The 17642-nt window shown below is 42.5% G+C and overlaps 1 protein-coding gene across 13 annotated transcripts in view; it reads left to right on the forward strand.

Annotated features, from left to right (window-relative positions):
- LOC147028865 (synaptic vesicle 2-related protein-like) overlaps positions 1 to 17642 on the forward strand; it is a 360308-nt gene that overhangs the window by 959 nt on the left and 341707 nt on the right. For 8 of the 13 annotated variants that reach the window (XR_015057745.1, XR_015057743.1, XR_015057747.1 and 5 more), the window contains exons 2-5: positions 6946 to 7049; positions 7928 to 8022; positions 8196 to 8294; positions 17168 to 17239. The exons of 2 other annotated variants lie outside the window; for them this stretch is intronic. Coding sequence is in view for 6 of the 11 variants with exons in the window: in XM_085879631.1 (XP_085735757.1) it covers positions 6946 to 7049; positions 7928 to 8022; positions 8196 to 8294; positions 17168 to 17239 (370 nt within the window). In the remaining 5 variants the exon portion in view is untranslated. Of the gene's footprint in view, positions 1 to 2833; positions 2853 to 6945; positions 7050 to 7927; positions 8023 to 8195; positions 8295 to 17167; positions 17240 to 17642 lie in introns of those variants that run through there. 3 more of the 13 variants (XM_085879637.1, XM_085879638.1, XM_085879635.1) reach the window with 3 other exon arrangements.

A 17642-nucleotide genomic window follows, 5' to 3' on the forward strand; every position in this document is an offset into this window, starting at 1 on the left:
AATCATAAAAACAGGGCTGGTGAGATCTCCAACAAATTTTGCATGAGTTGGTAGTATTCAGGGTAACCTCTCCAGCGAGGGGTGGGGAGACATGTTTCTACTGCATGTAAATTTGCAAGTGTGTTTGAAAATATCTGCTAAACTACAAAGTGGTACAATTTTTGTTATGAAAATGTTGCATTGTCTAAACAGGCTATAAGAGGACAAATGCAGCTTGCTTTTTTGTGTTGCTTATTATGTCACAAAAAGACTGGATGCTTTGTTATGACTGACTTTTTAATATCATTTCATATGTCACTGTGAATGGTTTCATGATTGTTGCAATATCAGGGTGCAACTCAGTCTCAGAGGTCCAAGTGACTATCTTGGCGATGAGTGCACCACTCTCCTGATGGTTCAAAATCTCCCACTCGTTGCAATACCGATCACAATAATGGTCACAGAGATTGGCCCCTGAGATAATTGTGATTGCTAAATTACCCCTATGGGATTGTCAACCTTGTACTCCAGGTGAGAAAAGAATAATCACAGTTCTCACGAGATTTTGGAGAGTTCATTTTGTGAGTGTATTCAGCACTCCTTAGAGCTGAACTGAGTTTGCGATCGTCATTTTGTGGCTTATCGTTACGATCAGTGATGACCAGGTACCAAGACCTTCCGCTTTGATCGGACACCTGACCCTGACCCATGACGTTTTTTTTCTTATTAATATTCATTATTCAATTGAATTTAGAATAGGATTAAAATTTATTAAATTCGAATCAAATGCAAGACCAAACAGATACAGTCCTGCATTGGAGTAATCGGAAGGAACCCAACCAAGCATAAAGCAAATATGAAGTCATCAGGAGGAACCTGGATAGGATTCGCATTTCAGCTGCTACTCCTCCACCCTCAAACCCCTCGAGGCACAGCCAAGTGAGCCTTATTTTAAAAAACCAAAAACAAACAAAAATAACCCATATCAAAAAAAATTCATAATTCTGGCTGCCAGACCATGCATCCGATCAAGTTGAAATTTAAAACATGTATTCCCCATCACGATTACATCATAAATGTGAAGTTTCATCTCAATTGATTTAGTGGTTCCAGAGAAAACATAATATTTTTCTTCAATCTAATATGGCTGCCAAACCATGTGATTTATCAATTATCGTACACATATGGCTTGAAAATACTTGTGTGATGTTTCCCCTCAATTTTTCCAACCATTGTTGAGAAGATAATTTTTATAGGTTTTGGGTAGGGTAAATCCATATATATATATATATATATATATATATATATATATATATATATATATATATATATATATATATATATATATATATATATATATATATATATATATATATATATACATATATATTGTTACGGAAATGGCCCTTATTGGACTACTAAATATAGGATTTGCTCAGGTCCCCCATTAAATGCATGTTTAGCTAGGTTAGTCGGTAAAATGGATGTTGCATGTGTGTCGGGAGGTGTAGGATGCATGTTTTTATTGTTTGTACAGTGCTGGATCGAGAGCTCCCTCTTCTTCCTTCCCCATCCCGGATGAGGCCCCGCCCAGTCGGCTGAGAGTGTGTGTCCAAAAAGAGGAAGTGAAACTGAGGGGAGGAGTTTGTCGGCTTCACTGAGCGAGGCGTGCTCGTGTTTCGAAGCGAGCGAACGAAAGAGAAACTGTGGGAGAGAAATAGTTGAGTGTGTGAAAACACTCGCTCTCAGGGCGTGCTCGTGTTTCGAGGCGAGCGAACGAAGGAGGGACAGTGTTGGATCTGCTGGGAGAGACGCTGGGCCTGGGCGCGCCGAGTCTGTGCATTTTTGGCAGAAAGAGAGGCGGCCTGCACGTCGAGTTTTTGATCGACTCTTATGAGGAGGTGATTCTGCCGTGAGAGAAACGGCAGCCGGCTTTGAGAGGTGAGCGTGGAAAAGGAAAGAAAAGGTGATTCTACAGAGAAAGAAACTGAGGACGGAGTTGAGAAGCCAGGCTTCGAGGCGGGAAGGCAAGAGAGGAAACTACGGAGCCTCTGACGGTCCCTGCTCACACCAATGGCTCGACACGTTTGCCGATCCGCTTGCCGGAGCCCGGCACCTCGATTTGGGCCTTGTCTGGTGAACAGGCCAGGCCTGGATTTGTGTGCTGGACCTTGGGAGAGATCGGCTGAGGCCCATCGTTGATCTGGCGGTCTTGTGCTGTCAGCCTTGCGCGGGGTCAGAGCGCGCGGAGACCGCGTGCGGTGCGGAAAGGAAGGAGTACGGTGCCACCATCTTGCCACGCGGCGCGTTCGAGTTGGGGGCTCGAATCCATGGACATCCGCTTGTTGCGAGCGACATTCGTGCTTTTGACACTGTCCTCTCGTCCATGAGACATTCCCAAGTACTCTGTCTTGCATGCATGCTGTCTGTCTGTGTGTCTTGTTTGCACATTGTTTAAGGCATATCTCGGTAGGGACCCCCTCGAAACCTGTAGTCCGTAGTTCCTGAGTTAAGAATGGGTTAAAGATTGTTAATAAAAACATTGTCGTTAATGTTTTGCTTGTGTTGTGTTCCCCGATGTTCCCAAATAAATCTAATTGGTTCGTATGAAGTTGCCGCTATGGATTAATTTGTGTCGCATCGAGGAACGATCCGTTCGATTGGCATATAAAACCAAAATGGTTACAGACTGGCAGAAAACGCTCGGCATCTGACACAACCAGTCTGTAACAGGGGTTCTATTTCCTCAACTGGTAGGGTACAAGGATTACGTTGGTATCGCGATTGAAGACGCATGACCTGAGGCCTGTGCCGAGCTGGCCTGCATTATAAACCCCGGAGACTGTGGTGGTGAGGGTGGCGCCAAGAGTCGGGTGAGAATCCCGCCACCCCGGATCCGCAACAATATATATATATATATATATATATATATATATATATATATATATATATATATATATATATATATATATATATATATGTAGATAGATGAACACAGAAGTATTACATCAAAATGGCGATGTTTATTTTATGCTTAAAAAGAAATTGTTCTTTGACTATACCAGTGTTTCTCAACCTTCTTTGTCCCACGCCCCACTTTGATTTTCAAAAAAATCGTACGCCCCACCATCATTGGAGACGCTACAGTATATACTACATATGTATTCAAAATGCTTTATTAAAACTTTATTGCAAATGTTATTAAATTGCTTCTCACTTCAATAGTTATGATGCTATGAGGCATCAGTCACAGCTTCAAACTTTTGAAAATTTGAAAGTGCAAAGCTCTGAAAGTGATCATATATTGATTCATTGATTCTGAATCCTCATACCCCACCAAAATATTGCCATGCCCCACCTTGAGAAAGACTGTTCAATACTAAATGTTTGAGATTTTTAAATAAAACATTTCAAGAAAAAAAAGAATGATAGCTCCAGTGAACTATACTGCTGAGGTTGTTTGCATTGATCCAATACTCCCGAAGAGTCCTTGACTGAATCGGGAATTGATTTTTAAATAATTTTTTTCGTTGCCCGATTTGAACGAAACTTGATACTGCACACCACAGGAGAATGGTGAGTAAGGTTGCCCAAATTTTTTTGCACTATCGTGTACCATTTTGGCTGTATTTCGGGAACATACATACATACATGCAAGATGAGAGTTTTCGTAATATACTATATGACCCGTGAACCCGTTGGGTTCCCTTTGCGACAGCGGTCGATTAAAAAAAAAAAAACATCATTTCAAAAAAAGAAAATAAACAAAAAATAGCTCGAGCGAACTATACCGCTGAGGTTGTTTGCATTGATCCAATACTCCCGAAGAGTCCTTGACTGAATCGGGAATTGATTTGAAAATTTTTTTTTCGTTTCCCGATTTGAACGAAACTTGATTCTGCACACTGCAGGAGAATGGTGAGTAAGGTGGCCCTAAACTTTTTGCGCTATCCTGTTCCGTTTTGGCTGTTTTTCGGGAACATATATATATATATATATATATATATATATATATATATATATATATATATATATATATATACATACACACACACACACACACACACACACACGCACACACACACACACACACACACACACACACACACACACGCACACACACACAAGATGAGAGTTTTAGTAATATATACACAAGAGAGATAGATAGATATAGATAGATTATACATATAAATGTATGTATGTATGTCCACTCTTCACCCATTATTTGTTGGACAGCTGACCTGACATCACCCACAATTGTAACCAGAAATACTTAGCCTAACATACCCAGAGGACCCAAAAGACCCCGAAGACTCAATGGACCCAAAGATCTCGAAGACCCAAAATAGTGAAAAGATCAAAAAGAACCCCAAGACACAGAAGACTCTGAACACCCTTTAATGACCCTGAGGACCCAAAAGACCCAATGACCCCAATGAATCAACCGACTCTGATGAACTAAATCACACCGAGGACCCAGAAGACCCAAGGACTCAAAATGCCCCGAGGAACCTGAAGACCCAAAATACCCGAAAACCCCCAAAAGACTCATAAGACCCCAAGGAATCAAAAGACCCTGAATACCCAAAAGAGTCGGAGGATTCAAATGACCCCAATAACGCAAAAGACCCAGAAGACCCTGAAGACCCAAATAAAAACACGTGGCCATTGCAGAGAGTGGCCCTGACCTTTGTTCAAATCGATCGATATAAAGTATTCAGTGACAGTGCGAGTATTGTGGAGCGTTTGCCAAGTGGCTTAAGCACTCAAGGAAGCAAAAAAAAAATGGTTGATAAGAATGGCTGGCTTTACAAGTGTGGAGGAAAAATTTATATTAATGTATTCTAAATTGTAACAAATGGGGTTTGAGAAATGTAAGTATTATTCTTGGTCTGGGCTGATAACAGCGAACCTTTGCCTCAAAATGTACGTAGTGGCTTATTGCCTAAAGAACAAGTCTGCAGTCTGGGTTGATAGCCCCCACCACTCTCCCATGAATGTATAAAATGCTTTGAAATGTAAAATTGTTTGAGTGCAAGCATGTGAGGAAGTATAGAATCTCAGTGGCTTGTACTCCTTGGGACTGACCAAGTACCAAGTTAGCATAAAACTCTCTGATGTAATGTGGAAGTGAATTGAATCGGGTTGGTTTAACTGTTAACTAAAAGTAAAAATAAATGAAATAGAACCAAATAATATTGCAACAAATGGGGATTCTTAAGTTCATTGTATGAGGGTGAGAAGTGTATGGTGGATAATTAGAAAAATTAATTGTTTCAAAGAAAGGACTTGTGTGGACATCGGTTATCAGTGTTGGTGGTTTTAATGCAGGATTTTATAACCAAATCGGACAAACGTTAAACTCTGCCTGAAGTCAAATAGGATTCCACAATCGGCCAGGAAGAATCCTTCAACGATCACAACGGGGTGGGTGGAAAAAAAATTCACAACACAAGCAATGATCCGTTGTATGAAACACCTCCCAGAGATGCCTAAGCAATGTCCGAATTAGACAAATGAACAATTTTTTAGGAGTTGAAACTGCTGCTAAGTTCAATTCTGGAGTTTATGTTTTGTAAATCGGCTTAACTTAAGAGATTCTCGAAGTTGTGGCATGTGCAGAATTGAAATAAAGCCATGAATGCTGGTGTCTCCAGGCATTTATAAGCGTTGCAATGTACCCAGCGATTTGTAGCTCTGATGAACTGGCATTCAATAATATGAGTGGGGAAAGTGAAAAATAAATTTTCTTGTGAAGAAATCGTTACGGCCTGTTCCATCCAAGTCAAGGCATGGGTTGAGCAAGCCAAAAACATGGTGGCTTCAGACCCCAGCGGGGTAACCCAGGATCTGCCTTAAGAACCCAGAAAGCGAGGAGGCCGAGGATATGCCTGAAAAAGGATATAATTAAATAAGGCCGTTACTTATGTTTTAATTAACCCAAACACCCAAATTGCACTTACTCGCAGATACCCGTCTACTACGGGTATGGGGGACAGGACGGATCACAATACTCGGTTACGGTAGTTTCTTTGGATGTTTTGTGCCGCATTCAACAGCTCAGTTCATATTGGTGGCGTGTCTGGGTGGCCATGGTAGCATTTGAGACCGGTCGCTTCAGATTGTTGGCCTTGAAACATAGTGCCGGATGAGTAACACGAAAGATTTGACATATTCATCATTTATACATTACCTCCATCAACAGATTAACAACATGGCAGGATAAAAGTCATAAATGCTAAGTTGAACAAACGTCCTGAACTCATGGACTTAGTTAAGTAAAGCACGTCGTCTGGGACCCGGCCGTCGGTTTGCCGCCGAACGCTGCTGATTGTGACGTCATCGATTCCCTCTTTGAAAATTCTCTCTATATTCGATTTTTTTGAATCCGCTATCACCTGCATAAATACATGGAACACATAATGTGAAGATTTCGGAAATATGAGCATGCAAGGTTTCAGGCTGATAGGTTTCATTGTTTTGGGGTTATGGAGGAGACACACTGATGTGTGCGCGCACGCACGCATGCACGCACACATTGACATTTATTAGTTTTGATGTGTGTGTGGGTGTTGGTGTGTTTGTTGTATGTGTGTGTATCTGTGTCTATTTGCTTCCCCCCTTCTCCCCCCCCCCCAAAAAAGGCTTCTAAAGCCTATGTATGGGCTCATTGATGTAGCAGCTGATACTGCATTATGTACGTGCGTAATTTTTTGTTTCTTTTTCACAGTTCTCAACTGAACCGGATTTCCCATTTAATTTTGATACTTATCCTATCTGTTATAACCTCAAGTTCTTACTAACTGGCAATGGACACTGAAACAGATGGATGTGTGGCAGGTGCCCTCTGATTGTTAAGGTTCTTGCAGCAAGTACCAGGTTAAGTGTCACTATGCCAGTAAAGAATGGCATTTGTGAATGTTGTGTTTTTATTTACATTTACCTTCAACTATCTGTTGACATCAGTTCGTTGAGGTTTCGATGCGATTCCTCTTCATCATCGGGTCACTTGGAGGACAGGGTGGAGATCTCCGTGATTGGTGCACCAGAAGCAACAAAGCTTGGAACAGGTTAATATTTACCTTACTGCGATATCTATTAAACTCCCTCTTGTTACATTACATTTTATTGCACTCTGAGGTGACCGGGTAACTTGACATTACTCGGAAGTTCAGTTTTTCTTTGCCATAATTGTTCTTGTGGTTGACGAATGGAAACTTTTCGTGAAGGTCTTTCACTTTGAGATAATATCAAGGATAGTTTCTTCATCTACCTTACAGAAGTAGGAGATTTTTTGAGGAAAAGTTACACAAGTAGGAGATGAGAACAATTATGGCAAAGACACAAGTAGGAGATTAGCCAAGATTGAGGAAAAGTTTTATGGGAATGGAACACATTCCTTGAATATGATTGTTTATACTTGAGAGGATTTTTGCCTCCAGTTTTAGCTTGAAAAGTTCTAATGCAAAATTTCTCACATAACTTACACTGTTAGAAGCATACCTTGATCTTTATATCAACTAGCAAGTTGCCCGTGCCCGCACGGGATTCTAAACGGGGTAAGGGTGGTGAAGGCAAAAACGCAAATGGCATCTTCTGTCATAAAGTCGTCAAGAAAGATGGAGCAACAATTCGCATCCATTGCCTCATCTGATGCAATTTAAATGCTCTCTCTAATGGTGGTGAGGTGCTCCGTTTGAAACTGTTTGTTTGATACATGTATCTTTTTGATGCCTAGGGTCATCATATAAATTTGTGTTGGTGTCAGTCAATGACCAATTGCAAATGAATTGGAAGAAAATGCTGATTTCAAAGTGCCAAAATGGGTTCACTATTTTATAAACACGAATATTAAGCAATATGACAACTTGAAAAATTTGATATTGCTTTGAAGTTTTCTTGCATTTCCATACATGTTGAAATAATCTGTTTTTATGATTGACCTCAGCATTGCAAGAGTGCTTAACAGTGGATGATGTTGTCAAGGCCTTGGCTTTTGGGAGGTTCCACTGGATCCTGGTCATTATCTGTGGCCTCATCTGGGTGGGTAAACCAAAGTCAAAGTGAAAATTCACGGTTTTTTTTCTTTGTGATACCACATCAAAGCACCATGGCACTTTCAACTTCGTAAACCAAATGCTGAACCGAATTAAATAATATGGTAAAGTCATCTAATTCAAAAGGGTGTTTTCATTCTTTTTTTTTTGTGACTGCAGTGGTCCATAGGTATTGCAGCATTAACCATCACCATCTTGGGTCCACAAATCCAATGTGATTGGAATCTGACTGCATGGAATGTTGCAATTATCAACGCGGTAGGTGTGTTTTTTTTTCCTATTGTCAAAAAACTTGATTGTTTGGCACTTCGGCACTATTGTACCCATTTGTTATGATATAGACTGTGAAAAGTATGAAAAGTCCTCAATGTTTGGTCGAACAGGTTTAAAAAAAAATACAGTGAGACAGTCAATTCAAGTCAAGGGATTGACAAACGATATTACATTGGAACGAAAAGTCTTTGCTCTCACAATCCCACCAGAGATAAACTCCATGGGACAATTGAGAAGTTGGGAGAGCCTTAAATGAGATTCCATTGAGACACTGAAATGAAAACAAACCAGCATTCAAATGATTGTTAATAATTTGGCTGCGTGTGGTACACTCATTCAACGTGTGCGCTTATTTAATTTGAATACACCGGAGGATCAACTGGAGAACGAAAAGCAAACAAACATCTATATATTACTGAAACTCTCATCTTGTATATATGTATGTGTGTATGTTCCCGAAATACAGCCAAAACGGTAGACGATAGCGCAAAAAATTTTGGCCCACCTTACTCACCATTCTCCTGCAGTGTGCAGTATCAAGTTTCGTTAAAATCTGGAAACGAAAAAATTATTAAAAATCAATTCCCGATTCAGTCAAGTACTCTTCGGGATTATTTGATCAATGCAAACAACCTCGGCAGCATAGTTCACTGGAGCTATCTTTTTTTTTTTTCTTGAAACGATTTATTTTAAAATCTCAAACATTTAGTATCGACAAAGAACGATTTATTGTGAAGCAAAAAATAAACATCGCCATTTTGATCTAATACTTCCGTGTTCATTAATAAATAAAATTGTGTTTAGAAGATTACGCACAATAATTTATTTGACTTTCTTTTCTCTGTTTTTTTTTCACATTGACGAGCAATATCAAGTTTCATTCAAATCGGGCAACGAAAAAAAATATTAATAAATCAATTCCTGATTCATTCAAGTCAACTACTCTTTGGGATTATTTGATCAATGCAAACAACCTCAGCAGTATAGTTCGCTGGAGCTATCTTTTTTTTCTTGAAATGGTTTTTTTCATCAACCGCTGTCACAACGGGAACCCAACGGGTTCACGGGTCGTCTAGTCATTAATAAAACACAGTTAAGTTTAATGATTTACTCAATTAGAATTGGGGGGGGGGTTAATAATAGGAAATGAGGGAACGAGACAGAAGGTAGACACATGCTATTTCTAAACACAAACAGACTCACCTGCCTAAAACTAATCCTGAAACACAGACGCACATACGGTAGGATAGAGAGACAGCGGAGAGAGGAAATGTTAAGAAGAAAGATGCACTGAACATCTGAACTCCCCACAGCTTGGCACAAGTAGCAGTGGTCGCAAAGTGCCCACGACAGCTCCCGCGCTTAAACTCTCATTTGTGGTGATGTTTCTCACACTCCACGAGACTCCACCATTGTAGCACATAATGGGATACATTTCCTGTCTGCATCATAGTGCCTATCTGCTGTCTCCTGCTGCGATGTGGAGGCGATGATCTTCACAGCGAGCCCTCCTTGCTCTCTCAGTTGTGCTGAGCCAATTGCTTATTTTTCCCCACTCTGTAAGCAACCGTTCTGTTCCACGCACCAATACATCTCGTATGCTTGGCCCCAACATGCATGAAACAACCAATCGGTGCAAACTTGGCCAAGCGACATAACGAAAACCGTAATTGCATTCCACAGGACCCTTTGATCAATGGATTTCCAGACAAATCTTGAAGTTTGAATCCAATTGGCCAAGATGCACCATTGGCGGCATGATGTCCCATACAGCATGACAGGCATAATAAGTCCGTTCAATGACCAATCCACATGGAGTGATGCTTCAAATGGGGGATTTAGGAAAATATAGCACATTTAAGAGTGAAGCAACACAGGGAGATTAAAGGATGATGAGGTGTCATCCAAACACCAATGCTTCTTCTTATTCTTCTTCTTCTTCAACGGCCACCATTACCCAACTTTCTTGTGGGGTAGGCCAGGGGATGCTTGGCCCACGTCTTCACGAACCGGCTGGCCAGGCCCAACGTTCGACGAGTTCAGGCAGGAATATGGAATTTTGGCCATGGTGCTGGCTTGTCTCTTGTCGCTTATAGCTTGTCGACTCTTCATGGAGGACACTGTGGGATCTTTACCATCCACCAACAAATGCTAGCAGACGGGATTCCCGTTTAACGTCAATCTGAAGGACAGCACACACATTTGAGAATAATCCTGCCTGGAAAACATTGGGATGACAGTTTATCGGGAATCAAACCCAGGCCAGACAGCTTAGAGGTGAGTGTGCGTACCTGGAGGCCATCCTGTCAGCCTCTGTAAACACTAATGCTCATTGGGGTAAATAGCAGGACAGATAATTTGAACACACCGTGAAATATCAGACTGATCTAATTCAATTATCCCTTCCCCAAGGCTATTTTCCTTCCCATATTATTAATACATAACAACTGCCTTTGTGTGTGACCATTTAATATCTTGCATAAGGTGATCACTCTCTAACATTTGATTATCACTGCTCAATATAAAACCATGAGCTCCTTCCTCTGGGATACAAGATCTGAAATTTTAGTAATCACACTGTTCTTTGAATGTATTACTGTCTGCTGATCTTCAAAGTTGTGCAGATTAAACAATGAGAAAACTTCAATAAGCAGAATGTGGTGTACTCTTGGCTATACCGTTCGCATTTTCCATAACTTACCCACAATGCATCCCACAATTCCTTGGAAGTAATGTATAAAACAGAATGGAAATGAAAAGTAAGTGCAGCCGATGATCAAGATGTTTTCTTTTAATACTGTACTTTCAAAACGATGTAATACGCCCCAGAATGCTCTGTGCAGTAATGCACATCACCCCATGCAGTAATGTTGATTGGGGCATGTTTCCACATTTTGTGTGTGCGAGATGAGGATTTTTACCTAAAATGGCTCAGAAAGCTTCTGAAGGAATCCGAAAACACTTGGAAAAGTACTTGAGAGATAGGAGTGTACCTATGCACAACGAAAGAGTTGAATAACTCTTTCCCTTGATGTATCTGGACGGTGGTTATGTCCGACAGGAGTTATCTCCTTATGTGTCTGGATGGTGGTCGTGTCCTGATGGTTTTGTCTGGATGGACCCTCCCCTCACACTGCCTGATCTTGCGCTCTCCTCACATTGCCTTTTCTTTCCGCAACCCTCCTTGCTCCCCTTCTTGCCCCACCTTCCTTCCTCACTCCCCTACCCCACCTCAATCTCCCTCTCTCCTTGCTCCACCTCGCCCCTCTCACCTCCTTTCCCTCCCCGCACCCATCCTCCCTCCTCTCTCCCTCCCCTCACCCTATCCTCCCTCCTCTCTCCCTCCCCTCACCCTATCCTCCCTCCTCTCTACCTCCTCGTCTTTCTTACTCCTCCCCCTTCATATTCCCGTCAGTGAAGCTACGGGTTGTATTTGCTGGTCTATACGATAAAAGAGCCGTGTGTGTTTGTGTCAACATTTTTCTCAGAGAAAGGCACCACCAGGTTTTAGCAGAGGGCCAAATGTTTGAAAGTTCATTCTTGAGGTTGGATAGATGTTGTTGTCTGGCTATCCTAAGAGTCGACACACACTTGACATGGAATGATCTGAGGTTGCCTTCGGTTGGATTTGCCTTCCGGGAGGAGAATGCAAGTTGTCTTAAGGCAACTGCCTCATCACAGGATTCAGAATACCAAGGACGGATGGGTAAGATAACTGAAGACGAGATCACATGAATCTGTGTATAAGGGAGAGCAGTTTTCTGTGGAAGAATTCCCAGGCTGAATTAATATCAGGGGCAGTAGATATAGGAGACCAGTCCTGATGAGAGATGCCTACTTGCAGTCCCTGCCAGTTTGCCTGGGTGAACTGCCAGACTCTCCAAAACTGAGGCTGTTCTCTGAGAATGGCCACAAGGATGTTGACCTTCATAAGCACATTATAAGATAAGCCAATTGGGCAGAGGACAAGCAAGATACATTGGCGAGGAAGTTGGTCATCACCCAATCCAGAATGGAAGATTTGCCATTGGAAGCAATGTGGCTGGGAACGTTTACAGATCGAGTCCTGTGGAGTCACAGAATTCCTTTGCTGAAGTGTCATGGTTCATTAGATAGGTACCGCCGCCCAGCCAATGCTCATGGTGACAATTGAAATCACCATATATGAGGAAGATAGGGTTGGGATGAGTGGATAAAAGTTGGTCGATGTCTTCTGAGAGAGATTTAGATGGAGTCGTCACTGTTGGGAGGGACGGTACAACACAGAGACAAACATGAGGTGGGATCGGAGGGGAAGTTTCAGCCAGAGGTACTCCTGGGGTTTGTTTGGGAGTTGCAAGGGCAGACCCTTTAAACCCCTACAGATCCTTTAGAACTTTACACCCCTTCGAACACTCAGATCCCTTTGAGCAATAGACTCTTCAAGCATTTTTAGCCTGCCCCCATGCAGCAGGTGTGTGTGTGTGTGTGTGTGTGTGTGTGTGTGTGTGTGTGTGTGTGTGTGTGTGTGTGTGTGTGTGTGTGTGTGTGTGTGTGTGTGTGTGTGTGTGTGTGTGTGTGTGTGTGTGTGTGTGTGTGTCGGAACTTCTTTTTTTTCCTAATTCGAACTTTTTGTCATCAAATTTTCAACAAAAGTTTACAACGAGAATATGGGCAAGGCAAATTAATAATTTAGTCAGGTCAGATATTGGAGCATGTGCCAGAGCAGCGCGTCGCTGCATCCACTTTCCATCGGTACTCCAGAGGCCTCCGTCTGGCCATCCCCCAGGCAGATGCATGGCCCATCCCCATCTCCTTGAGATGCTGATCAAACTGCTGCGACCACGTGCCTCGTGGTCGGCCCATTGGCCTCCTCCACTTTTGAGGCTCCCTTGCTGAGAGAATCTGGTGAGCAGCATCAGCGTCAGCAAAGGAGCCACATGTCCATACAACCGCAGCTGTCGCTCACAGACTATGCAGGTAACAAACCTCATTTGAGTCTCTCTCAGCCACCAGTCGTTGGACACAAAGTCCGACCAGCGATGGCCAAGGATTCTACAAAGAGACCTGATATCAAAGGAATTAAGTCTCCATCTCAGATCTCTGGTCAGAGTCCAAGTCTCACATCCATAGAGCAAAACTGGAAGCACCAAGGACCTGAAGATTCGGACCATCGTCCTCCCACACAGGTACCGACAGCACCACACCCCATGATTCAGTGAATCCATGACTCCCCAGGCCCGACTCAGACGTCTGTTGACCTCTGGCTCACAGCCAGCAGAGACATTAATACCACTGCTAAGATAAGTGAATCTCTCCTTGACCTCAAGATCCTCGCCATAAACAGGTACAGGCAGGAGAGCAGCATCCGAGATGTCATTGAAAGCCTGGATCTTAGTTTTGACCGAGGAAACCCAAAATTCCAGCAGCTCCAACTCCTCCTTCAGCACATCCAGGGCCTCCAAAAGGATATCGAGAGTGTCCACAAAGATGACTGCATCATCTGCGCAATCAAGGTCAGGGATCTTACCATTCCCAAACGAAGCACCGCAGCTTGATCTCTCCGACATCCTCCCCAGAATCCAGTCCATACAAGTGCTGAATAGTGTGGGGGCCTGTACACACCCCTGACAAACTCCAGTCACCACTGGAAATAAGTCAGAGATGGTATCACCACATCTCACAGCACTCTCATTACTAGAGTATAGTTCAAACATTTTTTTTTTTGTTTTGGTGGCACCCCACAGAGACCAAGAATCCTCCAGAGGGCATCCCAATTCACTGAATCAAACGCTTTGTAGAGATCAACATAGCCTGCAAGCAGCCCCTGCCGTAATTCTCGTTTGCATTCAGCAAGGACCCGAAGAACAAGGACACAGCCAATCATTGACCTCTTTGCTGAAAAGCCTGACTGCTCTAGATACTGGTGCTCAAGCAGATGGTGGTGAACTCTATCAAGAATTATCCAAGCAAAGACCTTACCCAGCACCAAGAGCAGCATCACCCCTCGGTAGTTGATGCAGTCTTGGCGATCACCCTTCCCTTTCCAGAGAGGGACAACAAGGCCCCTCTTCCAGTAATGTTGGGATGATGCCTGTGTTCCAGGCAGAGCACAAAACTGCATGCAACGACATGAGTGCAGCATTTCCACCAGCCTTGAGAAGTTCAGCATGGATGCCACAGATCCCTGGAGCTTTACCCCATTTCAACTGGATCACCACAGTGTGTGTTTCTACAAACAAAGGTGGACCACACTTTATTGGAGGGTCAGCAACAGGGATTGTAACACAACTGACATCCATCTCAACAGCTGGTGGATCAGCCTGATACAGCCGCTCAAAGCAACCAGCCCAGTGGGCCTTCACTTCAGACTCCTCTGTCAAGAGCCAACCACCCTCTGCTCTCACTGCAGTACACTGAGGCATGGGCTTGGAGAAACACAATGTGTGAATTCCCCTGTTAGCAAGATGAGAATCACTTGACCACAAGTGATCATCTACCCCCTCACAGATTCCTCGCAAATAGGCCTCCTTTTCCACCCTTATTGCACCCTTATTACGCCTTAGCTCGCTGAACATCTCACCTCTGCCATTCACCCTGTCCCTGCGACTTTGGTCAATGGTATCCAGTGTCCTTTGAGAGACAAAATTCTTCTTCGCCTGATGGTGCGTTCAAGACATCAACTGGCAACATCAAGGACGGTGGCCTTGAAGACACTCCACAACTCTTCAGGATCCCCCAAAGCACCCAGACCGTCCAAATCTCCATTCAGCCCGTTCGCAAACTCCTCAGCTACCCTCTCATCCTTGAGCTTGCCAACATCCAGTCCAGGCTGGGATGGTACCATTCTCCTTGATTTCAGCTGAAACTTCAGAGTTGCTGCAACAAGTCTGTGGACAGTATTGAGGAACTGAGACTTGAGATTAGAAAGATGTTGTTTTCTGTCTCTTCTGAGCGTAGACACACACTTGTTCCGAGCTTTGTGGAAGGAATTGAAATGTGGAAGGAAGAACTGATTGCTTTCAGATGGATTTACCTTCCATGAAGTGAAGGCAAGTTGTTTCTGGACAACTGCCTCACCACAAGCTTCAGTGTACCATGAGTGGGATTAACATGACCGATGACGTCATCATTTTTTTCTGTTGACTAATTTTCCCAAAATGACCCCCAAAAATTTTCATACTGTTCGGATGTAGCATTATACTTATATAATTATGACATCATAACGAAGGCACCTATGACATCATACAAAAATCATACTTATTCCCATGTACTTGCCATGTACCATTATTTTTCATTCTATTTTTTCATTATTTCATCATTCTTTTTTTTCCCATGGGGAGTTCTTGCCATGTGCCATGTTTCAATTATATCCATAATGCGGTTTCGGAGATACAGCGGCCCAAAGTTTTTTCCTTTTTTCCAACATGGCTGCCACACCACATGACCTATGACATCATAATTATCATTAAAACATGATACATGAGTAGTCGCTCCATTGCCGAAAATTTTGTGTCAATCCGACTTGAGGTTGCAGAGAAAAACTGTACTCGCGTTCTGTGCGACAAACAATCAAAACAAATAAACAGACAAACGGATCAAAATGCAATACCCACACGTTTGGCAATGCTAACAAGCCCCAGATATGACCTTCCTGTCAGTGTTAAGAAGCCCCTAAAGCAGATATGGTGTTTCCCTCGAGGAAGTCTGCCTGAGCGTTGGCAATGACAGCATCATATTTCGAATTGCAGATATCCATTAAATAAATCAACAAGCCTGCCATGTTCACAAGAGGTAACCCTGCAAGGTTGAAAGTCCTCTCACTGGCAGCGATGGTCGAGGGTTGTGGTAGGACGTACCATCCACAGTCTGGGCCTTGTTCCGGTCCACGTCATCGGGAGTTTTCAGTATGGACTGAAGATTTTTGGGGGAGTTAAGAAAGTTCTCCAATTCCTTCCTTGTGCAGAGACACACCTCATTCTCACAGATACTTTTCCAATAATTTTCTGCTTCAATTAGAAGCCTTGTGAGCCATTCCATGGAAGAATCATCATCTTGCACACACACACTTCACCTTAACATTCTCGAATATACATTGTTGCTAAGGGGTTCTATCACACTGAGCATTCTGTGGCAGATTGTCATTTTGAAAGACTTGTATTGTCTGTAATTTCTGAGCAGGCTCTGTTTTGATTACAATTGGAAAGGATAGTATTTTTCTCTCAGGCCTTGATTCTAACTACCACAAGTAGTGTAAAATGAGAAGCGAAAGCAACAGCCCAATTTGGGCAGCTGTATTATGCGCTTGTACATTGAGAGCAGTGAAGGCACAGAGAGGAGCAGGAGAATTACCCAGACAAACGTTTTGTGAAAAGGAATTGGTGTATTCAACATCGCAGCATTAAATGTTATGTCTCAAGTACAGTTTTGAATCATTTTAATGTCTTCAGAAACAAATACAACTGCTGCCTGCTATTTAGGACAGGCTGGAATCATATAAAAAGTGGAAAAAGGGATTTTCCAAAATGATGGGGAAATTATTAATATCCACTTAATACAGTATTACCCCCAGGACACTAACTTGGACACAAGTCTCCAAGGGAGAAAGTATGCCATTGGGGGCCAGGTACTAGTGTATGCATGCAAGTGCAAAAAACATCTGCCTGCCAATTCAGGAGATGACTCTCCATGCTAATAGCAGACAGATTTGTGACCATGGCCAGATGGGAGACTATCACATGCATGGAATATGTCTAAAAGAGACTGCTCTGGCTACTGAGCTGGGGATCAAGGGTTTACTTCATTACACACAATTGTGACACCTTTCTGGAACTGTGCTTTCTGTTGAGCCTGGATATGTCTGTGTTTTATTTCCTCAGATTATGTTTGTTGGAGAAGCTGTGGGTGCATCGTTTTGGGGAATAATTGCAGATAAATACGGACGAAAAACGGTGAGAATACCATGGATTAAAAAAAAAAAAACATAAATCAAACGACACTCGGAACCGCCACCACCACCACCACATTTGCCTGAATGCTGAATCTCACAATTACTCTGCCCTCAGGGCATGAGATGGCGTAAATATGTTTTCAAGTACAGCACTGCTAAACGTATGATTTTTGAAAGTGCCAAGAAGGCTATTTGTGTTCTACTGCAGTGTTCAAGTATATAATTCAATTTAAATAAAATAAAGGTTTTTAACCTTGAAAGGCTGGAGGGGGGGAAAAAAATTTCGGAAGTGATGGTCTTTTATACAACCTTATTTAACAAGTTAAATTAGTTATTCGTGCCTGTAGTTTGTGTTCTTTATGACGTCCATAAAAAACAGGAATTTTCCTGTTTGGAATGATATT

Source organism: Eptatretus burgeri, chromosome 4 (assembly GCF_056783735.1).
Source record: "Eptatretus burgeri isolate ZD-2024b chromosome 4, Ebu_testis_v1, whole genome shotgun sequence".
Classification (NCBI taxonomy): Eukaryota; Metazoa; Chordata; class Myxini; order Myxiniformes; family Myxinidae; genus Eptatretus; species Eptatretus burgeri.